General features: G+C 41.9%; 1 protein-coding gene across 2 annotated transcripts in view; it reads left to right on the top strand.

The window, feature by feature from the left end:
• kcnd3 (potassium voltage-gated channel, Shal-related subfamily, member 3) overlaps nucleotides 1–23,097 on the top strand; it is a 107,626-nt gene extending 84,529 nt beyond the window's left edge. The window contains exons 3-8 of one of the 2 annotated variants that reach the window (XM_038723171.1): nucleotides 2,362–2,530; nucleotides 14,244–14,345; nucleotides 17,130–17,162; nucleotides 17,280–17,372; nucleotides 18,625–18,884; nucleotides 20,179–23,097. In XM_038723171.1, the coding sequence (XP_038579099.1) occupies nucleotides 2,362–2,530; nucleotides 14,244–14,345; nucleotides 17,130–17,162; nucleotides 17,280–17,372; nucleotides 18,625–18,884; nucleotides 20,179–20,353 (832 nt within the window). In that variant the 3' untranslated portion in view covers nucleotides 20,354–23,097. The remainder of the gene's footprint in view (nucleotides 1–2,361; nucleotides 2,531–14,243; nucleotides 14,346–17,129; nucleotides 17,163–17,279; nucleotides 17,373–18,624; nucleotides 18,885–20,178) is intronic. The other variant, XM_038723172.1, reaches the window with a different exon arrangement.
• The last annotated feature ends 2,137 nt before the right edge of the window (nucleotides 23,098–25,234 follow it).

The raw sequence follows: 25,234 nt of genomic DNA, 5'->3' as shown, positions 1-25,234 counted from the left end.
TTCTATCATTGTGCTATTAGTGTCTATGTGAAAATGGATGAAAAGCTTACGGTGTTCATGAAAGATGAGTGGAAAAGGGGGAAAAATATGAAAAAATACACAAAACCATAGGGAAATAAGACAGTGGTAGTTACACTCAGTTCCCAGTTTATTAAGTATACCTTGCTAAAACGAATGACAACACTCCTGCAAGAAATCCTGCCTTCAAGAAGATTATAATGTTTAGGTTTTGTTGAACCTGTTTTACAGAGGTGTTGATTCAACTGCATGATCATTTTGGAGGCTGCAGTTTGTGGTTCTGTTGGGTTATATTGCATTGAGTGTTTCTATAATTTTGTGTGCACTGTGTTGAAGGTGTTGGTACAGTAAATAAATGCCTCTTTATAACCTAATACAATTCAGCTGTATCACAAAATGCAGCCTCCAAAATGACCATAAAGGTGAATCAACTCTCTCTAAAACAGTAACAAACATATGTTTCGTGAAGGTAGGATAGGTTGCATGACTGTTGTATTAGCCTGAATTAGCTTTAGCTATGTGTCCCTCATAAACTGGCAACTGAGTGTATGTCAGTGGAGGAAGAAGTATTCCTTTAACTCAAGTAAAAGTAGCAATAGCACAGTGGTAGAGCTAATTTTACCCATTTTATATACTTCTGGGTGATTTAATTTACTGTATAACAATGCATTGTATTTGTATGTATGCTCATTGTAGGTTTTAAAAATCTTAATTTGTAAAGTAACTAGTAACTATGGCTGCCAATTAAATGAAGTGGAGTAAAAAGTACAGTTCCGCTCTGAAATGTAGTGATGAGTAAAGTACTCAAGAATTGTACTTACTTGTACTTTATTCCGTGTCCCCTTCCTAAATAGTATTTAAGAGTGTGTTTGGTGTGTGGTATATGCGTTTGTGACTCCATTAGTGCATGAGGGTAGAGTAACTTTTCTGTAATTCTACCTATCTGTGGTTTATTCACACTACAGCTCACTGACACAACTACATCTCTCAATTTTCATGTCACACTGCTTTCTACCAGGGTGAGTGTGACGAGGTGGAGGAGAGACATATTCCCTTGCATAATTTTGTTACTGTCTTTCTGGCTTTGCCTCTGCTGCAACTTTCCTTCCAGCCTCATAGTGCCAACCAAACCGCACATTTGCAAAAGATGTATATGTATTCACAGATGAGTGTGTTCATAAATCATTATCTCATTTGTCTGTAACGCATACATCAACACGGCTAGCACGTGTGCTTCGTAATAATTGCGCAGTTTGGGATGGGGATATTTTGTAGTCATTTCTGTTGGAGAGATTGAAAACGTAACAAAGATTGCCTATAAGTATTTACAGCTAAACACAAGACACATCACGAAGTCCACTGGCTTTCATATGATGAAATTAATTTGATAGAAAGGAAAAGTAATTGGGGTTGAATTATTTTAACTGTAAATTACAGCTTTATATAACTCACTATGAAGGACAAAAGGGTTGTGTTCAAAATGCTACCGTACTGATGTAGAAATCTTTTCACATTCTTTACATAATTATATATAATGCTGTATGCTTAAATGCTTTTTTTGTTTCAGGTCTATTTGTAGTCGGACTTGGAGTCAGTTCTAATAAATTCAGTAGAACTTCTTGTTTAGCTGGAAAACAAGAACAAATTACCTGCACTTTTTACTCATGAATAAGAAATGAACACCATTAGAAATAAAGGTTGCTTTTCCAACTTGAGTCGTGCTCTTTTAGCTTTTGAATTTCTTCTCGTCTGTCTTCCATTGCTTCCACTGTTGAGTCCCGCAGTGTTGTTTTTTCCTTGGGAAAAAAATGGGGGTGGATTTAATATATTTATTGTAATTGTGTTGTCTGTCTTTGAACTCAAGACAAAATTGCTTTTGACTTGCAAATATTTCAGATTGAATTGGGCTAAATGACTTTTGGGAAATGTCCCTGGCATTCACCCTGTCCTCCTCTTGAAAGGTTAATAATATCTGCTCTCAGCGAATGAGTCAGTGGACTTTTACTGTGCCATTCAGTGATAGAGGAGGTTTGGTAGGAGCCCTTTCTCCCTTGGGGTGGGATAGAGACAGCAGGGCAAGCTTTATTCTGGTGGGGATGGACACCTGCAGCCTAAAACAAGCCTAAAAAGAAAGATGAAAGCCATGTACAAGAGAAATGAACAGCAGCAAGGTGAATTAGTGTGTGTGCGTGTTTATGTGTGTGTGTCTCTGTCTGCCTGCGTGATGTGAATGACCTCCAATCGGATGCACATGACTAGAAGGTTGAGCTACCACAGGCAGATTTTATTAAATGCATAATAAGACGTTTCACTAAATTTATTTCTCCCTGTCACCTCTCGCAGGTACGGAGACATGGTTCCTAAGACGATTGCAGGGAAGATCTTTGGCTCAATCTGCTCCCTGAGTGGGGTGCTGGTAATTGCCCTGCCCGTCCCTGTCATCGTGTCCAACTTTAGCCGCATCTATCACCAGAACCAGAGAGCAGACAAGCGACGGGCGCAGAAGGTACAGGTGAACACAGTTTCATTTCCCTTCAACTGGGCTCCAGCGGGTTGGACCTCCAGACGTCCAGCCCAGAGGGGAGCTCTGACGTCTCTCTCCCCCAGAGGAGAGGACTCCACAGGGTTCAGGTGTTCCCTGAGACTAATGATGTGTGTAATATGTGTGTATAATGCACATTGAATTACATTCACATTAACTGGAGGTGTGGGATACATATTCAGTGAGTATCACCATACTTTAATGGACCTTCTCCCTTGACATGCATACCTAAACCCTGACCTTCCCATTTTGCCTCTTGCACTGCATAAATAGATCAGTTTTGGAGGACTTTTTCCCTCTCACCCAGAGTCAGGCAATACTGATATGTTCTTTACAATGTCTCTGCAGCTTCAAGTAGAAATTTGCAAGGTTAGCCTAGCGGAGCTCAAGGGTGAAGCTTTGCATATGGACTGTAAGGACATGTCCCTATCAATATATGAGCAAACTTGTTGGCATAATCTTTTGAGTGAAGTCATATTAGATCATTCCGATGTGCCCTCCCAGTCCCAGTCAAATTATCGGCCGAGGTAACCAAAGCAGGAATTTCACAGGGAGCATGACAGCTATGGTTGCCTGGCCCGCTCAGTTTGGACTTATGAAAAATTATATGCCCTGCGGCCTCAGTGGCCTTGATGCCCCACCCCCACTGTCCCAGCGGACTTCGCCATTCTGCCTCTTTCCAGTGTCTTTTGTTGAGATTTGAGATTCTGAATTCTTACTGGGCAACACTACGCACATAACCAGTATTGGGTTCCATTTCAAGCCAGTTATGAACCACTAGAAAACTGGGATATTAATGAAGAGCATTTGACACAAATCTAGCACTGGCAAACCAGGAGTCTTAATCAAACTCATCTTGATATGCCAATGCCGCAAAGCAGTGACTGGGTGAACCTTTGAAGAGAAAAGAAGGTTGACTGAGCTGAGGAAAGAAAGTTTGATTAATAAGCAGACGAATAAGACAAGAAACCAGAGTCAGACTGGTAATCGGGAGGAAACGCTCTATAGGCCGCTTGAGCAGCCCATTGTACACAAACGAGAGTGAAAGAGATGAGTTGTCAGCCCACTTTGATTATGCAGCAGCACACATCCTCCTCCAGATCCTCAATACAGTTTTAACTGTTAGTCAAGGTTTTGCATGCTGAACCCATTTAGACAGAAGACATTTGGGGTAAGATAAGCAAGGTTCGGGTGACTTTTGTAGAAACATGTTCAAAGTCAATGCAAGGTCACTTTTTGTGAACCAACTAATCACATCTTGGATGGGACATTAAGAAGATTGACATACAGTAAACTACATAAATGGTTATGATTATTGACAAGTGAGCATACAACTCATCCTTAACCCTTAAGCTACAGTGAATTCATAATTTCCAGGACTTTAGATTACTGTTTTATACAACAGACGCCCAGTGGCCTTGTCCCTAAAATTATGAAATTCCAGGCTACAGCATTGAGCTTTTTCTTGATCCCATAAACATCAATGACCTCAGCTGATCAGCCAATCAACTCAAAAAACCTTCCCTTTTTGCATTATTTTCTTTGTTGGTATGTCCTTGTAAGTAGATGTCACGATTCAGATAAGGACCCAGAAATAGACTGGATGCTGCAGACAGGTTTTCAGGAATTTATTCAGACAGATAAGGCAGAGCAGGTAGTAGCTGACAGGGGCCGGGGCACGCTGAGCAGAACTGGAGAGAGGAGCTGACTAGTGGACAGGGAAAGAGACTGTGAAGCTGGGCTGGGGAGCAGGCGGGCCAACTGGGCTGGTGAGCGTGAGCAACGGCTAGGGGAGCAGACAGGCAACTGGCAGGGGAGTTCAATCCAGAAGTACTCCTATGGGGGTGAGTATCGGTTCCAGACGGGTCCGGTCGGAGTTCCTGGGCACAGAAAAACACAGGTCAGCGACAGGTTGACAAACGGGCAGACAAAAACAGGTTCTTAAGACAGGTTCAGAGAGCTGGCAGTCAAGACATCCGAATACAACTTAGCGATCCAACGAGGACAGGATGTCAGGCTGCCACTTAAATAAGACTGGAACCCGAGGGAGCGAGGATCAGATGCGGCAACAGGATGAGATGCAGGTGTGTGCAATCAGCTCCGAAGGCAACAGTCACGCCCCCCAACTACCCTGCCGACCAGGAGATGAGGGAAAGAGAGAGAAAGGGAAAAGGAGCCAAACCAAAACACAATAGCCACACCAAAGGGTACAAAGTAAAAAAAAAACTTTCTCACACGCTCATCAGGAGTCATGGCTTGGTTGCAGCAGTGACGGCCATGACAGAAGATAGTATAACAAGCACATACAAGCACAAATGTATAAATGGAGTATGTAAACTTGTGTTTAAACTGTGGGAGATTTAAAGATCCCATCTTCCTTTGGACAAAAAGCCCAGCCTTTAAGATCTTTAAATAATCATGTTGTGGTGTGTCCATGAGCCAAACCGGGTAGCAGCATCAGCTGGCACGCACGCAGAACTGGGCTGGTAATCACAGTTTGAGGACAAGCCTGACACTTTTTGTTCTCCTGAGATTGATAGTAGTGTGTTTGTCTGGAGCTGGCAGACATGCACACACTGACACATATTTTCAGAGTCCATTCCGCTCTCATCACTCTTGTTCACACCTCTCCTAGCAATGCTTGTTTCACGCCCTTTGCTTATTTCTTCTCCTGTCCCCTCATTTTTTCTACTCTGCCTCCACCCCCATCTCTCTCTCTCTCACCCTCTCTGTGATTACTGCCATCCATCTCGGCGCGTGCTCTCTGGTCGTACTTTAAATCTGTTTAAAGTCCTGCAGTTCGACCGTGGCCTGACCGCTGCCCAGTCTTAACTAACTGTAACCTTGTCTGCCAAGCAAGACTCCAGTGTAACGCAAGCCAAGTGTGCGGGGAGGAAAAGACACACAGAGGGGACAGAAAGATGGTTGATCTAAATTTAAAACGGGTTGGAACCAATAAGATGTGTAGTGTTGACGCAGAAAAGAAAGAGGAGTGGTGACGAGGGAAGCCAGAGGGAAGGAGGGAGCAGGGGAGACAGGCAGAGAGTAGAAAGGGGGGAGAGCTGCAGGCAATGTGTGTCCTAATGCTGTGTTCTTTCCTGAAATAGCCATCACCCAGATGAGGTGCTGGCTGGAAGGAAGGTGTGTGTCTGTCTGTCCGTTTGTGTATGTATGTGCATCACATCTGTGTCACCATACTTCCTGTCAGTTTAGGCCTGCCCTTGATCTGTCCCACCTTCCTGTCTGTTCTCCACTGAGCCGCAGTATGGTGCAGTGTCCCAAATACCCCTTGGTACCAGACACCCACACCTCCAGATGTACCGACCAATTGACCAGTGTAGCATGACGGTGCTGTTGTCATTAACCAGTACTAAAAACAACTCCCTCAGGCACTTTAATGCCTCCCGGGCTTGCCTGCAGTGAGGTCAGCGATTTGCTCAAGCACCCATACGTCCAACAGATAGATTTCCTCTATTTCATAACAGCGTGACACAAACACCTTATCACTGCCTTCATAATAATATTCCACCTGGATGCCTTGATCCTTGAGAGCACTATTAGTACTGCAAATCAAGGTCTAAGTGCCAGCTATGATGATAGGTTTGCAAATGTGATATTCTAGAGCATTTAGGAGTATCTCTTTAATTAGCCCACAGGATTAAGTGTTGGTTAGTGTTTAAGCTTTTGTGCTTAAAACCAGTGGAGTATGTCTTGAATTACATATTGTGATAGCTTTAGTGGTAGATGCTGTGTAAATTATTTGATTCCACATCACAGCTAGTTGTTAACAGCCTTTCCTTACTGCCTCTATTTAGCCATGCTAGCAATGTGGCTAAATGGATAGCAGTGTCGGTCAGTCCACCACTTTGGTCCAGACTGAAATATTTCAACAACTATTGGCTGGATTGGCATGGAATTTTGTACAAATATTCATGGTTCCCAGAGGGCAAATCCTAATGACTTCGATAATCCCTTGACTTTTCCTCTTGCACCACCACGAGGTTCACATTTGTGGTTCAGACTGAAATATCTTGCCAACTATCGTTATCATTAACATGTTGGTGATGTATATTGATGCGAGACAAGAGATGTAGTTCATTGAACGGTTTTCACACAAAACGATATGTAACTTTACTGTTTTACGACAAATTGCAACTTTCTTAACGGACAAAATTATCTTTTAAATTGACAAACATTACATTTGTAATTCAGGGCACAGTTCAACCAGGATCAAAAAATAAGTTGTCTGTCGCCATTGCCTATTGTACATATTTTTAACAAATAAGGTCCCACAGGCCGGAAGCAGAAGCGAGTGACTTAGGCTCTTTATTGGATAGTTTCTTGCTAATTAACATGTTTGCATGCTAACAAACTAAAATGGCAAACATGCTAAACATCAGCACATTAGCATTGTTATTTTGAGACAATCGCTGCTGACGTTAGCATTTAGCTCAAAGCACTGTTTTGCCCGCAGGAAGTATAGCCTCATAAACCCATGGGCAGGGCAGTAGTCTCTTAGTCTTGTTGTATAATTTGTGGCAACTGCAATGGATTTTACTGCCCTTTATAACAACTGCTGCTGACATGTGTTCAGCTCATTACATAGTATATCACATAAATTTAATGTTCTTTAACTCTAGGGTGGCAGTCTCTCACACTATAAAAGATCATTGTAGAGGGTATATGATAGAGCCATTAGCATTGTATGGTGCACTCTTTTACTGCTAATGACAACTGTAATCTTCAATGCCTCACCCGAGTCATGGATTACCCAGGCATGCCATATCCTTCAATAGCCCATTACTACTGTCTACATAACATGTAATGTTCTTTAATGCTTCATAACCTTAATGACATATGACCTTTTCAGCCATTAAGCCAACCATTTAGCAAGTGTCACTAGTCATTTACCATGGAATTTACCATGTCATTTGTTCAGCGTTTATTACCTGCACATGTTTTTTATTTCACATAAAGTCCTTCTTCCTCAGACAATTTCTTAGAATGTGCTGTGTCTAAGTGAGAGTAAAATAGTATAGCCATCAAGATTGCCTTTTACAGTACTTAAACGACAAGGAGAGAGGAGACAGGAAAAAAGGAAGGAGGTGCACCATTACTCCCTCAGCATAATCCAGCCTTCTCTCTTCTCCCCCTTTTTTCTCTCCTTACATGCTTTCCCCCTCCCGTCCCATCCACCTATCCGCATCCATCTTCATTCAGGTCTAATTGTTAGCTGTGCTGGGCTCCCATTACAATTAGCCATCCATCTGGGTGGTGGTAGAGAGACAGCCCCCGATCTATCTCACTGCACAAAGGAAAGATTCATGAGGATGGCACTAGTTACTATGTGGCATTGGAGGAACACACAGCTGAGACACAGACATATATTCTCTATTCTGCCTCCCTATCGTCAGGGTGTCTCTACTTTTGTTCTACAGTGAATTGAACACTGAGTTTAAGTCCTTCCCTTTATGTCTTTATGTACGTAAAGTGATCCGAAAACAAAGTGTCCAATCTGCAGGGGTTACTCTGTTGCTCCTCTGGGCTTATTTGCATAAAGCTAATAATATCCTCAGGTAGGTCTGATAACACATTCTGAATAGTACACCTGAAAGAGGGCAATATTTAAATCACAAAGGGCAAGTAATACAGAAGGATTAAAAAAGAGAGGGACAGGAATTTAAATGAGCTTAACTTGTGTGTCTGTAGTATTCTGCTGGATCTGTTTCTCTGGTTCTGTGACTAATATGTCTTCTCAGTTGGACTTCAATCCCGTTTTTTTTGGGATAAATGCAAAATCCCGATTTTACCCATACACTCAGACATATACATGTACATGCAAGCTGCAACAAAAGGACTTCATCGTAGCCAGGAGGACAGATTAAATGTCTAGAGAGCAAGTAACATCAATGGCCCTCATGCAAGAACCACTCGTTCGAACAGATTCATTCTGAAGTGGCTCGTACAAATGATTAACGAGAATTTGTCACCTTCACTGGTTTTCTCATACTACATTTTCTCTTGAATCAACTTGTGTTCCAGACCTGTTGTACAGCGTCCTTTTCTGCACTTGGAGAAAAACACTTGTTTGACTTAAGAATCATAACACCTTGATCTGAATGAACCTGGAGTTAAAATATTATACCTCTTTACTAAAAATTGTTCAACATATCATCTGATCATGTCTTGCTTATTTACTGAGAAGTTTTAGTGGCAATTTTTGGCACCACAAATTATGCAGTAGCTTTTAGGAATATTCTCAAGATTCTCCACCAGCTGCCTCAGAGTCTTTATGCAGATCACTGGTCCATGGAATATACTGCATTACAATATCTGACAGTGTACCATCACCTGCTGTATAATATTCTCTCATCTATCAGCGTGACTGTCACATCGTCTTTACGTCCTCCTCCCATCTAAGTCGTGGAGCGCTTTGCTTTTTTAAGACTTTTTTTTTTGTATATAACTTCATGTTACCTCTTTATTTCTGTCACAGTACAGTGGTGCTCTGATGACAGGTGGTTGACATACTGTATTTGGTATTAATATTTTCCAATAGTTTTGGGTCCCCTAATACAAAAACTGACAACTAAATTTGTTGTGTTTTCGTCTGCTGATCAAATCTCACAAACGTGCACCTCCTTATGAAAAGGTGGCACTCGTCAAGTTGAAGCTAATGATTTATGAGAAACCTGTACTGTTTAGACAACATTTCGATGTTGTATTTATTTTTCACCTAATAAGTGTATAATAGTAATATTTCTGACACAGCTGTCAGCAAACCTGTTGATCCTCAAACATACCCACACTCCACAAGGACAAAATGTAACGGTACCATGTAGGGTTAAACAGTTATGAGTCTTTCTTTGATAAAATGTCTCAAAGGCAAATCATGAATCTTGCCTGAGGTGTGGAGCAGCAGAATCTATACGTATCTCCCAATGTTTGTTTTTCCAATGTTGTTCCTGCATCTGCGAAAATTCACTTGCCATCTTTACTTTACGTTCTTGTCTTTTTCCCAGTTTGGCTGGATATCATTCTCTGGCTGAAGCAGTTTTTGCCCTCAGACTTCGTGAATAGTAAAATGAGCATTGCATTGGCTCGGGGCTGACATGGCAGAAACAAAACAAAACAAGGAACAAGTACTCCACCCTCCTTTTCTCCCTCATTCCCACTCCCTTTGCTCTAAATCATCTCGCTATTGTTTTTAGCCCTCCCTTAGCAGGTTGCAGTCAAAAGGTGGAGATGACTTCTGGCTGAGTGTTTTGTCCTTCTAGACAATCAATAAAGTCGTCTGCACTACACAAGAAGGCAGACAAAAAAGAGAGATTGAGGGATGTTGACTGGAGACTTCACCGAGGACAGTCAAGAGTTCTGCTGTGAATTATGTCCTTTGTAAAAACAAAACAAAGAATAAACAAAAACATCCAAAACACCAACATCACATCAGCTTGCATGCAAAGCTGTGCCTTTCTCTATAAAGAGGAGTTAATCCAGGCTTAGCGAAGGTATTTTGTCTCTGAACGGTGTTAGTCCGAGGTTAAGCTGTCTTTGCTACGGAGGAAGATATCTGTGGGTCAGAGGTGTCTGAGGACTTGATTTCCACAGAATCAATTCTCGTCATCGTCCAGAGTTTCCTACCTTCACCAACTCCCAGATGAATTTCTCTCCTCCTTTTTGTCTCAGTCTTTCTGCATCTCCTCTTATTCGTGTCACTGTCTCTGTCTTTGGGTGTGTGTGTGTGTGTGTGGTATCATAAAGCAACATACCTTAGAGGCAGAAACTAACTTATTTACTTGTGGCAGAAATGTCAGCATGTATGAAAGCAAGGTTGCTTAGATGAGTGGCAGCTGCAAAACAAAATGACTCTTCCACAGCTGTATGTGTGTGTGGGGAGGGGGGGGGGGGGTGCTTCCTCATCAGATGGTCCCCTCTTTCACTTGTATGTTTCCAAGGCAGGCCTGAGGCAGAACCTAATCTGGTCTCATAGCTCGATTGCTCCACTTTTCACTCAGCCAAATCCTATACAGGCAGTCTAGCAAAACTGCAACTCACAAGGTGCTATGAATTTTTTAACTTTTACTTTCAACAAAAAAAAAGAACTTCCAAGAAAACTTCCTGCCAATACTCAGCGGGGTAGAGGCATGGGAGCTGAGTGGATATGTAGCTATTTTTTTATCAGCTGATGATATGCCAGTTTAGATCCCTCAGCTGGCAACAAATAGTGTTAAAAAGAAGCATTTGTGCTGGCTTGCATCCTATAACTATAATCTTTAAAGTGTGGAAAGAGGAAGACAGTGTGTTTGAATCCGTTTATTTCCCCTTGGGTATGTGGAAACATCTGGATTGTTTCAACCAGTGACATTGAGCATCACTTTTCTGATTGGTTGGTTACAGTATTTAGGATTTTCATAGCTACTTTTTCTCCAACTTGTTTGCTTTAAAGTGAAACTGAATTGCATTTTCTTTTTTGTCTGCTACAGAATACATGTCTGACACATATGTCTGATACACACTGACTACCAGCTAGACTAGCCTGCTACACAACAAAAAAGACACAGATTTTGAACAACCCACATTAGCTTTCCTCCTTAACAGGGTGCAAACTACAGGGGGTCCAGGGGGAGCTTGACTCCTCTTAACAAGGCATGGATCACACCGCGCAACTTTCTAAATTTTTCCATCTCATGGAGAAAAGAAAGGTTAGGTCGAAACAGTGAAGAGAGGATGTGAAGCATGAGTGTAGCAAAATGGCTACAAATAGTAATAATAATAAAATTAAACCATGTCTGATTTTCATTCAGCACTAGGCCTACATGCTTGTTTCTTTGCAGCAAGAGTCACAGTTAGTCCTGTCTTTGAGGCACGCGCAAACAGCCCATAGCTTTCAGGTGAGAGGGGGGCTCTCCCCCGAAAGCTATGGTACAGTTCACACACTGCTCCTGAATTGTCCTCCTTATCTAACTTACAAACATGAAGACACGTCTTGTTCTGCACCGTAGCTTGTTGCACGAGTGACCACCGGGTGAAAGTGCACTGCTAACATCAGTTTGCAGGCTAAATAGCTAATTAGCTGGTCACATTAAATGGCGTGTACAACGTACCTGTTAATGTCACTTCAGTCTGTTTGAATGCTGGTTTGGTCTTTACTCATAAATACCACTGCTAATGACGCACCGTCTGACCCATTAGTAGTAAGCTATGTCGCAAGTTTGTGTCAATCAAACAGACACTGACGCACCTCTCAAGTCACTGAGACGTAAAGAAGCGTTTCTGATATTTCTCCTTTAATAAACTATTAACAATACAATTTAAAAAATTGTTTTAAAAATGGTGACCAGGTTTCCTGTTATATTTGAATGTACAGTACTTCAGAGCGACCACAAACCATTCTGCAGTGTGTTTCAGAGCGACCACAAACCCATTTTTCATTGAAAGTATTTTTAATTATGTAACACCCTCATGCCAAATCATCCGTTAATATGGCATCTTTCTGTGAACCTCTGACCTAAAGTATATTCTATGTAAGGGAAGATACTGTTCCATCACTGAGATTGTTTATCTTATTGTTACAATCTCCTTTACATTTTACATTTACATTTACATTCCTTTAATAGAACTGAGCACTTTCATTTTCACTCGATGTGTGTGTGTGTCCATGTCTGTACATATGGATATATGGTGTATGGGACTGTCTCCAGCTGAAGGAATGTGTAGTAGATACACTTTTTGGCCATGTAGCCTTCCACATGATTTTCTGTGTGTGTGTTGGTGTTAATGAAAGCCCATGTCCGTGGTTTCCTTACACTTCTGTGTGCTCTGAATGATGCTTCAGCAGCAATTCAGGCTCAATCTGTCGTGCCGTGGTTCTGCCTCAAAGCACAGATGGGCCTTAGACGCAAGCGCCCGGGTCCCTGAGGCCCAGAGAATCTATCAGAGCTCTGCAGAATTAGATTCAATCTTGCGGGACATGTTCTTAACATCCCCTCCATTACCCCTGCTCTGCCTGGCAACCATCGGCCACAGTCGCGGGGTCCCTTTTGCACGGTGACCCCAGACATACACTCCCATTGGCTGAGCACAATGCCAGAATATGAAGAAGGGTTATCCCAAAGGCCTGTGTGAATGCTGTGCCACCACAAATGTACATAGGTGTTAAGAGTGTGAGGGCACAAAGACAGTGAGGAAAACTTGTCAAGGAGAGCAGGAGGGAGGGTGAAAGAGACAAAAAAAAAGATAAAGACACAGGAGAGCAAGAGAAGGAAAACAATTTGAAGAGAGGTAGGTTTGTGCTATAGATGCTACAGTATAGACTGGTCTCATGTGTTCAGGCATGCATGTGTTCACATGCACACCTGTTTATCTCCCTTGCCTCTCTTTAGATTACTAAATAACAGCATGAGGTCCGTACATATTACCATGTTTTAAATGAAACCCAAGTGAGGGGATAAGCTTGAATTACCATACATTACCATACGCTCACTGAGCCCGGTATTTCTGCTGCTCTATATGACTTGTATATATATGTATGGAAATTGTGCTATGAAGACGTGGTATGCAAGCACACATGGAGATATGCAAACACACATCCACACACTCAATTAACCCCCCAGCAGTGCATGGGCCCCTACTAAATGAGCTCTGTGTCTGCTCATCATTTACACAGCTCACATTATCCTTCTACCAATTTCCTTTCAATGAATCCATCATTCTATTTTAAAATGCAGAAAGCGAAGCAACAGGAACACACACACACACACACACACACACACACACACACACACACACACACACACACTCTTGCCTTTGACAGGAAAATGGGGGCGTGAGTGACTCAGATTACACTATAGTGTAAAAACAGTTGTTCCGGTAAGTGAGAGATTTATTGAGACCCACATTTTCACACAGGCCTGTGTACACGAAATGAATGCGCACTCAGACATGTTTTCCTACACATTCAGCGGCGACAGTGCGCTTCGAGGTAGAGCATAAAGCAGGACGTTGGAGTGGAATCCAAAGCCAGTGATGTATTAAGAATTCACTCCAAGGACCAGAGTGTTTCTGTTCCTCCTCGTATTCCGTCTCTCCTTCTTGTTCCTCTCTGCCGCTGACTGCCTCACAGGAGAGATTTGACAGCGTGGGAGAAAGAGAGAGAGAGACAAAGAAAAAGAGAGTGGACTGTGCACTAACCATGCCGCACCAGGCTGATGACTAAAGATGCATTTAAGCCGACACTAACCATGTAGAGCGTTATGGGCACGGATGCTTCCTTGATTTATTTTGTGAGACAAAACTGCTTACATAGCAGCCACAAAAACAGCACAAATAAATTGAATTCAATATTTTAAATTCAGAATGACACTTGGCTGCTTAATTCAAACAGGATCTCTCCATTCCTAGCTGTCTCTCTAACTGATTTTCAACCCAAGGAATGTGTTAGCATGTAGTCACTATAAATCATTCATAAGTATCACAGGAGATCAGAGTGAATTTATCATAGGAGATCAGAGTGAATGCTTAAGTAGCACACGTTTGATTTGATCCATGCGATCTTAACTAAAATATCAAGCATAGTGCTGTAAAATCAGTGGGATGTGTCAGGATAATACCCAATCATTCTGACATAGGATGTGGTGTAGCCACTGACTAACAGGTGGTTTCTTTGGTCTCTTGCTCTTTGCAGAAAGCCCGCTTGGCCAGGATACGAATATCCAAGACAGGAAGCTCCAATGCCTTCCTCCACAGCAAGCGCAACGGCCTGTTCAACGACGCTCTGGAGTTCACGGTAAGACCAGCCTCTATACCACAGACAATTTAATGCTTCACTTGAGTCTCATCATGGTTTTCCTCAGGATTACCCAAACACATATGACATATTTACATTTGTAATTTTTCAACCGGCGACGCAGAAAGGCTGACCTCTGCATCTCCTTGGGGAAAAAAAAACGATTCCAAGGATTTCAGAGAAGTCATCCAATGCAGGCCTTGCTTGTCTTTCCTTTAATTAACTTCAGTTCTACGAATGTTCCCCACCCTAACTCATCCCATCAGAGCAGCTGACTGTGATCCCACTTGATAAGCCGCACTTCTAATGTGAGCATCTCTGAGCCCAGCTGCCCAGCTGAGGAACAGGCTTCAGGCAATGCAGCGGGAAATGTAAACACAACTCAAGGATGTTCCTTGCCTCACCAAAATGTTGCGGTTCACAAGCGCTATAGTGGCCCGGGGCTGACACAGCGCAAAAACAAAAACAAGTGCTTCTTCCTCCCTCTGTCTCTATATGTGTCTCAATAGCTCTCTCTCTCTCTCTCTCTCTCTTCAATGGCAATGCTGAGGACAAACTTTAGAACGGCACCAATGCTTATTTTCAAGCGAGGGCTGAATAATACATTGCATTCATATTGATATTGCCTTGAGAGGCAAAGCAGTAGACTGCAAAGGCTAAAGTGTTGTTTTTATATATGTGTTTATATTTAGTTTTTATGTGTGTGATTATGTTTCCATTTACCTTTAATTGCAGGCAAAAGGCAATGTGCAAAGCTTGTCTGCACAGTACATTCTGAATGCTTAAGTTGCTTTATGTTGAATGTTTTCTAAGATTCAAGAATACTTCTTGACATAATAGTGTTTTGGGAAACTGAGTTAGAAAGTTTGTAAAAGTTATATATGAACAAGGGTACTCCTTTTGCAGTCTGTTTTGTTTATGACACCCAGGAAAAAAAAGATATTTATTTATTGTTTATGGAACCCCATCCCCATGAAGATTTGGTTTTATTTAAGACTTAATTAGTTTTAAAGTGCACACTGCTTTCTTAGGACTACCATGGCTAATTATATAGTTAAGTAGATAATTATTTTTGAATTTGGGAACATTGGTTCTTTATAGAGCAATTCATGTACCTTTTCAGTGTTATTTTTTTTTCCCCACTGGATTTTCGACAACTCTCATTTGACAGCAGCTTTACGTCAAGTCCTGCCCCCTACACTGCCTCTGATTGGCTAGTACTTGTTGCCTCTGTTGGTTAGGGTCAGAGTTGGCCAATCAAGATGTTTTGCTTCTTTGCTTAGATACAGTCATTTGTTTAATATATTATATGCCTTGTGTCACATTCATTTTGTCAGTTTGCACAAATCAACAGTTAGTGCTGGTAAGGACTACCAGACTGGCTGCTTATGTCCAGAGGCAACGGTTAACAGCTGATTTAAAGATGTATGCACACTCAATAAAATTTTAATTGTTGCCCAACTTCTCCACTTCTAACTCCAATTCTAAGGCAGTTATTTACTGACAACATGTCCAGTGTGCAGAGCAACACAGTGTGTTTTGTCGCTCAGCAGATCAAGCTGTTTACAGTCTCTACAGTATGGTGGCCACCTGGGTGGTGAGCCATAGCCGCCTCCAGACAAACTGCTGACGTGGGTTTGCAGTCGCATGTATAGAGAAAGACAGAAATAACTCAGCCTAAACACTTGTTTTACTGCTGTGTTAGGTACAGATGAGCAGCACGAACACAGGTGAGCAGTCTTGGATAGGACAAACCGAGTCATCAGTGCAGGAATTTACCCTCTCAGCAAAGAAGCTTCTGCTTACAGCACCAGCGGCCCGCTTAACAAACAGAAAATTGCTTCTACAAATCTTACAAACATGGCATTTTACTTGCCTTTTGGCAGTGCTGTGGAGCATGCAGGATCAGGGCAGTATATTTTAACTTTGTTTTTTCTAAACAGCTCAACTGCAGATCCTGCTAGAAAGAACTGATGCAACCCAATGAAAGTCTGGATATGTGAAACACTGCTTTACTTCTGACAAGAACAATGATGGCACTCTGCAATATACTGAAGAGACGTCTTCCCAGGCTCAAGCTAAGGCTGTAATGGCCAATATTTATAACAATAATGCAGATTAATCTTGGTTATCTGTGCACTAACTCTTCCTAAAACACTACTAAGATGTTAGCTATAGGATATTAAACTTAAAAATCCGGTTTGCAAACATTCTGCTTAATATAAATTAAAAGCGCATGTGTTCCAGGGCCTGAAAAAGAGAGTGTACAATAACAGAAAGTTAAAAGCTATATTTAAAAAGTATAATAAGGTTTATGTTTCTTAATTTGCAATCAAATGTTGGTTTTAGCCGGTTTCTTTACTTTCAAAAAGGATTCCCAACAGTCCACTTATTCTCTGACTGGCCTCACCACTGCCCAGAAATGAGCTTCATTTTCCAAACCACCACAGAACTAGAAAAAAGCAAACCCACTTGTTCATGCACAGATACACACGCACAAATAAACAGGCCGTGGCATAAAAAAATAAGGAATATGGAAAACAGGTCATTAACGAGTAGCCATCGTTTGCAATAACAGAAATGGAGGCAAAATGTCACAATGGAATTTTTTATATGAATTTTATATACTGTATATCCATTAGGATTGAGTTGTGCGAGAAGTTTTCCTTGTGTCTGTCTGGCATAAGCGCGGCCCCTGACGGGTATCTGTTCTCTGTGCTGAGCTCTGACCGCTAGTAAAACTCTACCTGTCTGTTTTCCTTTTGTCTCCTTCTCCAACTGAAGCAACATCCATACAAGATGAACCTTTCAGATCAGGTACAGAGACAGCAGCCGGCTGCACATCTCCCACATCTGATTAGTGTCTTCCTAAAAGAAAATGTAGCACAGAACTCATTGTGTGTATATGTGTGTGTGTGTGTGTGTGTGTTACAGAGTTCCACTGAAGAAGAGCAGCGGTTAAGCAAGTCTACTTCTCTATTAGAGAGCCAGCACCAGCACCTGCTGCACTGTCTGGAGAAAACCACTGTGAGTACACACACACACACACACACACACACACATTCACCCTGTTAATGATAACACAACTTTTGTTTTCCACAGAATCACATTCAAATTAAAGGTAAATTGTGTAGATATATTCTTTTAGTATACATCAGGATAAACCCCAAATTGTGCAGTCATCCATACTTTTATATATATGACAGCCAGGCTTAATGTGTATAGACCTAAAGTATTTGTATGCGTACGGGAAAGTGCAGCCCACTGTAGCGTGATGTCCGGTACACTGCATTTGCCTTATGACACGCTCGTCTGCCTGTATGTGATACAGTCTGTTTCTGCCTGGCACAACTCAGAGCTTGGCGAATGAAATCATCTGGCATGCACTGCTGCACACACCCACACTCTCATTGTTCTCCTCGTATATATTTGCGAAAATGGACCACATGGAGGTCATACCATGAACGTAAAGTTAAACCTGAAACAACACTTTATTTACACTTAAGGTCGGCTTAAACTAGCTGTAAACACGACACTGGCATATCATCGCCCTATGTTAATGTGGTGCAAATGTTAGCAAACTGTTGCCTATTTACACATCCAGCAGAGGAGCAACATTAATTTATTTGGAGTCCCTTCTTTTAGCTCTATTTTACTCTGCACCAAATAAATGGCTTTTAACCTGCCAAAACACTGAGTTAACTATCTAGTTCCTGACTTTGTGTGTCTGCTGTTTGGAGCTGGGAAGTTAAGGTGCAGTTGGCTTTAGAAGATTTTTCATTTAGAACAGCTGCATGCTGAGGTTGAAAACAATGTTGCCAAAAGTGAAACAATGAGCCCAAAGTAACTACTGTATAAAGCTGTGTAGATCTGACAGTAACTGCAGAGTTGGGTGATGATTCTTTGTAGGTAAGTCGCTACAGGTGATCCCTTTTCACATACAAGTAGTCCAGTGATCCATTGTTAGTACTGTATAAAAGTACTTATTATAGCCGCTTTACGGAACTGATTATGGAAAATTGATTCTGAGCTAATCTCCAACACGCTAGAAAATATTTCCACAGACACATACACAGAGCCATGACCACCTATATAAAAAATAATAGCACACATTCACAGAAGAGTTATTGACACAGGCAATGAAGCAGAAAATGACATGCTTCATCAAGCCAGTACATGGTCCTAAATATAAATGTTGTAAATGTCACATGTTTTTTATGACTCTCTCTCTCTGTCTCCCTCCCTTTGCCGGTCTTGTTCTCTTTGTCTTTGTATGTAGAACCACGAGTTCGTGGACGAGCAGTATTACCAGCAGAGCTACCTGGAGGCGGGGCTGCAGAATTACCCGTCTCGAAGCCCCTCCCTCTCCAGCCAAGGCGGCGTGACGGGCACATGCTGCACCCGCCGGAGCAAGAAGAACCACACCCCTTTAGCGAATGCCAGTGCCCCCGCACACATGCAGCCTTTGACACACACGCACACGCACCAACAGGTCCTTCAGGAGCTCAGCACCATTCACATCCAGCCCCTCAACACCAGGTAAGCTCAGATAAAAATCCACACTTAGTTACTCTTACACAGCCATAAGCTGTAAAGAGTTGTTTTATTTTCATGTGAGCTCATTTTGAATCAAACTACCTCATGAAGATATTGTATTTGGAATCTGAATGTGATACTTTGCAAAGCACAAATAATGCGTTTGATAAAGACATTTTTCAGTAGCATTTGTATTCAAAAGCCAATAAGAAAAGATGGCATTTACCACTGATGAACTTTTTCTTCTGTTTTGTAAAAAAAAAAAAAATAATAATGTTTCTCTGTTGTGGCTATCTTCAATTGTACATGTTGTGCAACATCTTCAGAAGTAAATTCTAGAGCTAGTAGTTGTTGCAGTAGCAATAAACAAGCTTCATGTAACTAATGACAACTGACAAAGTCCTCAAATTGCTTGTTTTATTCAGCTAACAGCAGTGAAACCCAAAGATATTAAGTCTACTGTAATTAAAAATAAAGAAAAGTAGCAAATCTTCACAGTTGAGAAGCTACAACCAGTGAATGTTGTCCTTTTTGCTTGAATAATTACTAAAGCAATTAATCCATTATCAAAATAGTCAATGGACTAATCAATTCATTGACTAGTCGTTGCATCTCTATTGGAAACATTTGCCTGCGTACACACCCAGAAGACACAAAGCAAGAGTAAAGTTGTTTTCTGGCCACCTTACAAATGCAAGTTGAACATTTATTTACATTTACACTCACTCACCATTTTAGCTCTGGATTGGTCCACTAACTCGGATATTACAAATTGTTAAGCTTGCTTGATGTTCCTTTTCAACAGCCACACTTAACTTTGGCTCTCTGTTGTTTCTAAGCTTGTTTGCAACTGACCACAGTTTCATTCGCAGCTTAAAGCCTGTGTAGAGCAGAGCTGGGGATTGATTGTCAGTGGGTTTTACTCTACAACCAACACTTTCACAAGTACACTTGTCTTTTTTTTAAAAGTGCCATTAAACATGTTTATTTATTCACACTAATGGAAATTTAAACACAGGGTTTTCCAGGGTTGTTTGTTCAGTTTGAAAGGGGTACAAATTATATTTTTGGTTAAGGGCACCCCAAAGACAATTTTCTCCTTTGGGAGACAAGAAAAGCAGTCATTGACCAATAGTCAAAGGAAAGAGGTTTCTCATTCACTTTTCCTCAGTCAGAACTGGTCTGGGACATGAATCACAAACCCATTGTTCTAAAGGTCTAGGTCTAACTTTTAGCAAAGTGTTTCTACATAGACTAATAGCAACCATAGTTTTCTTGCCTCCTTTCCTTCCTATAGCCGCTCCAGTCTGAACATGCGCGTAGATGAGCCAGGATCCCTGAACTGCCAGAGCAGCCAGATCACCACAGCAATCATCAGCATTCCCACACCGCCGGTGACAACTCCCGATGGCGATGCTCATCTTCCCGCAGGCCCCACCCACCAGAACGTTGTGAAGGTGTCCGCACTGTGAAGACTTAAGTGCAGGCGCGTCACACAGAAAGACAGATAAAGACTCATCGAGACAGACTGAGGGACAGAGGAGTACAGGGATTAACGGAGGAGAAGGAATTCAGAGTCCTAGTCTGGCCGTGGTGGAGCCTGCCCTCTGCTGGTCATGTACTGTAATGACATGGACTCCCTGTTCAGACGGAGGATGGCTTTTAGACACAGTATACTCATGTTAGTGGTTGACATGTATGTGTGTGTGTGTGTGTGTGTGTATGTGAGTGTGTGTGTGGAGGTGAAAGAGTTGGGGAATGTGTTTAGGGAGACGTTTCAGATGATGAGGTGAGTGAGAGTGTGCCTCCCAAATGTCGGAGATGAGTTCCCAGAGTAAGTCATGTGTCACTGTGCACAATGCTCCTTTTTTTTTTCGCTTCAATTTGACTTTTCTTTTTTTTTTTAAGTAGGAGATTAAGGGAAAAGGAAGAAAACTCAGAAAAAAAAGGGTTAGGGTTAACAAAACATTTTTTCCACTTAACCCTGCCGTTTTGTTTTCGTGTCATTTCGGTCAACTCACCTGTTGGAAGCTGAATATCGCGCCATTTCTTTTCCAGGTCCAATATTATTCCTCTTGAGTGAAAATTCTTTAAAGATGAAATATGGTAGGTGTGTCTGTGATGGCGTTACCAATGAGTTTCATATTTGTGAATGAATGAATGTGAATTTTTGCTAGATAGAGGAATTGTGACGTTTTTGAATAGGAGGTATCTGCCTGTATATGTGTGCGTGTGAGAGAGAGAGTGTGTTTGTCTCAGTTGATTGAAAACTTTTTCTGGAAGTCTCTATGGCTCAGTATATGGTATATTTGACTAGCTGCCACTCTGAAGGGTTCACGGTACACATTTCTGTCCGAAATTCTCAGCTTCAAGCCTTTTACACAATATGTGCCTGTTTTGCTAGACTCAAAAGAGATTTATTTGTTTTTATAGTTTTCTGAATCCCAAACCAGCCCTCGTTCTTTTCCCTTTTGGCTGTTACAGCCCGATAGAACTCAAATAACTAAATTCTGTAACAAAGAAACCAAAAAAAAAACAAAAAAAGGAAGTACATTTTGAATTTAAACCACCCACCACAGTTAAAAGCACAAGGTGTTTGCTGAGAATTTCTGACACATATCTGTCCTGAGCCCGGGTTCTTTGTGAATATTGTTAATAGAATATTTTGTAATATTTGACCATCGTTTGGCAGAACCAGTGAAGCTGTCTTCTTGTTCTCCCTCTCTCTCTCAGTCTGTCTTCTCTCTCTCTCTTTCTCTCTCTCTCTCTCTCTCTCTCTCTCTCTCTCTCTCGTTGTTGTCCCGTTGTATCCCTACCTCCTGTGTGAACAGTATGCTTTCAGTAGTCTTTATAGCTGTCAACGTTTTTTCTCCCCCCAAACTCAGTGGGTATTTTTTTCAGAGTTGTTGAGTATGTGTACTGTATGTGGTTAGGAAATGTGGTGTTTGTACTTTTTGTCCTCCTCGGTGTTTCAAAGGATTTTCTTTACTTTATCTTCTGGAGAACTTATAGCAGGGAAGTTTGTTGTAACGGTGACTGCAGAGACATGGAGGACACAGGGTGAGCTCTGTCACCAAAAACATGTGCAATTCTGTCCGTTCTCTCAACTCACAGCCCCAACATGCAACATTAATATTACTTATCATCAAATCTCATCAAAGTTGACCTTTGTAACTATGGACAGTGACCTTTTAGCTGTGCTAACCTTCAAACGAATGCTTCTCTGTTGGCCTTTTTCATCTTGAATGTCGGTCTAACAGCTATACAGACAGTTAGGTCTATTATTTAGGTGGATGAAACCACTGCTGGGGTTTCACCAAAGCAGGGCAGAGCAGCTTCAGTCACAACAGAATACTTATGCTCCGCATAGATGAAATAAAATGTTGATCAAGAGCACACAGACAGGGCTAGAGATGCACCAATATATAGCGTACTGTCCATGTCAGCCAAGAGCATATTTCAAAAGCAATACAGGAATTGGTTTAATACTATGTCTGCCCATATGTAGCTGATGTGAAACTGTTTTTTTCCTGTTGAAGTAGACTGTATTTAAACAACTGTTAAACTAGCAGCAAAATGTATCATGGTCTTTTAGAAAAGTATTTAATTACCTTAAGATGGAGACAACTGAAAAGCTTAACCAGTTTTACACATGTATATGTACTAAGACTTACAAAAAAACCCACATATCATTATCATCATCATATCAGCCAATAAGGGTGAAAATATAAAGCATAACTGGTACTATATCAGTGCATCACGACACAAGACCCTAAGGTCCTTTAGGCTCCTCTGTTGTGCATCAGTTCTCTCTGAGGTTAGTACTGACCCAAAGAAAGCCAAAAATATTCTAGAGTTGGAACAGGATGTGATTTACCGCTGATATTCCTTGCAGTGATTTAGTACTATTGTGGGTAATTTAATACTGTACACAGTGACAACAGCTGCTGCCTAGATCCATTAGTGTTTAGCCAAACTGTGTGCAAATTTACCTGGAGTATGAAAAGAAAGACACGCACAGACAAGCAGAGCTTTTTCAGTGTAATTTCTAAAAATGGGGTTGAAGACATTGACTTCATATCCACAGCATCAAGTCCGACATTTAGAGAATCTGTTGAAAACTACAACAAGGGTATGACATAGGTAATGGCAGAAAGTGAGGTTCCCTGTATTTTTTGTTGCTAGGACAGTGATTAAACGTGTTTTATTTACTGCTTCCCTGTTTCAGGATAGGGTTTTTTTGTGCCAGCTGCACTTTCTAATGACACAGTTTGAATTATTATGTAAGCATATTTCCGCTCCAAGTGTCAAAGGATTGCATTTTTATTCACAAACAACAAAAACAGAAGTCTGTGATTGTGTTGGTCTCTCTTTCTCTGTTATGTACTCTCCTTTTGATTGTCTTTTTTCCGGGCTCAGTCAGTTTCCCTCTCACTCTTTGCTTTACCCTTCTATGCCACCTGTCGTTGTTGAGACTACTGCTGTGCGTATCTTGTCAGGTGTTAGATATTATTTATGACCTTGTCTTGTGTCCCAACTGTGAAACGCCTGATAAAACATCTATATCTGCCACAAATACAAAATCTGTTGGGTCGCTTCTTCGCCTGCCTCTAAATCACTCTGTGTGTAATTGCGTAAACACAAGGTAGTGGCTTGTGCGTATTTAGCATTTCCCAAAATGTTCAAGTATTGAACCTTCAAGCCCTCCGTTTTAGGGGACACTCCGGGATGGAGAAGAGGATCTTCCTGAGTTCAGAGCGAAACTGTCTGGTAACTAAAGTATAAATGAGGGGATCCACTGCAGCCTGCATACAGGTCAGCACCATCGCTGATGTCTCCAGCTCCATCAGCAACTGTGGGGAAAACAGGACAGAGCATAGGACAGTGCAATTACACCGAATACCATTCCACAATGTTTCTGCAGGACAGCTTACAGTGTGATCTATGATCTCTTAATTTCTTTTTTATTAATGATAAATATGTTGGTTATTCCTTTTGTTAATGATTTGATAAATCAATTAAACGTCTAAATGGCATGACAAAGCAAAAAATGCTGAACATAATTTCCCACATACTAATGTGACAACTTCATGTTGCTTGTTGAGATTCAGTTTCCAAATGTTCACAACAGAGTAAAGCAACAAATCTTTACATTGACAAAGTAATGATAAATTACTTAATTGATTGTCAAAATTGTTGATGATTAATCAGCTAAGCCAGTGCAATGCATTATTGCACTTTGCACCAAATGACCAGAATAACAGAAATAGCTGTGTATTGCACTGCAGTAGCCATGTAAAAAAATACCTTACTTAAAATTCTGGTTTCTGTGGTACCATTTTGAAGCTGTAGTTTAGTTGTAGACTGAATTATCTGCTTTCGAATATTTTGTACATCAGAACATACACCTCACAAGGAATGTCATATTAGGTAACACTGTACAGGGTTTCTGTTTTTCATATACTTTAATTTATTTTACGGACAATTACAGTAATAGCCTTGAATGGAGAGAAAATAACGCCACACTCACTTTGCCCCTGTCCTGCCAGGCGAGGGCGTTCATTATCAAAATAACCACCAAGGGCACCCAGAAAAGCGTGAACGCAATGATTATGTACCCAAAACGCTGGGCCACTTTCCCCTCCATCTGTTTCTTCCCCCGCTCCCTGGCTCCAGGTATCAGAAGACACACCGCCCCCACAGTCTCCGGAGGTACTCCCGGGGCGCCTCCTGTGGACGAGCCCGCGCGGGGAGCACCGGCTTCGGCCACCATGAGCACCGTTCGGCCGGAGCCTTCAGGAAGCAGAGACTTGAGGGAGCCCCGTGGAGCTGTCCGTGGTGCTGAAGCAGGAACACTCAACCAGCCCCAGACGTGTTCCGACACCGTCGGCCTCAGCTGGACTCCCCTACTGAACACTTTCTTTCGGTGCTGCCTTACAACTTTGAATATCCTCAAATAGTGGATTACGATCACAGTCAGACACAACCCCCACACCGGCACCAGCACGCAGGGTCCAAATGGATCCCAATATCGACTGTCGCCGGCGCCATGCCCCTCGATGTGCAGACGGCAGAGCATGTAAAAAAGCACTTTTTTGGAGAGAGTCAGAGAGATTATAGCCAGGACGAGGCCGCATGCCCAGATGGACAGGATCCAGAGACGAACCCTGGCTCTCCTTCTCTCGGTTTGGAAAGGGAACGCGATGGCTCGGAAGCGCTCCACGCTGATGCTGACCAGCGTGAGCAGCTGGACGCAGCTGCACAGGGCGTAGGTGAACTGCTGCAGGGTGCACGCAGGCACGGCCACCTGGCTGCCCTTCCCGTACCGCAGGAAAGAGAAGAGCAGCAGCGGG

This window comes from Micropterus salmoides, unplaced genomic scaffold (assembly GCF_014851395.1).
Source record: "Micropterus salmoides isolate LMB-PRFRI ecotype aquatic unplaced genomic scaffold, ASM1485139v1 Ms_hic_scaffold_16, whole genome shotgun sequence".
NCBI lineage: Eukaryota > Metazoa > Chordata > Actinopteri > Centrarchiformes > Centrarchidae > Micropterus > Micropterus salmoides.
Note: the sequence above shows the minus strand (reverse complement) of the source record. Positions and strands in the feature narration are given on the sequence as shown.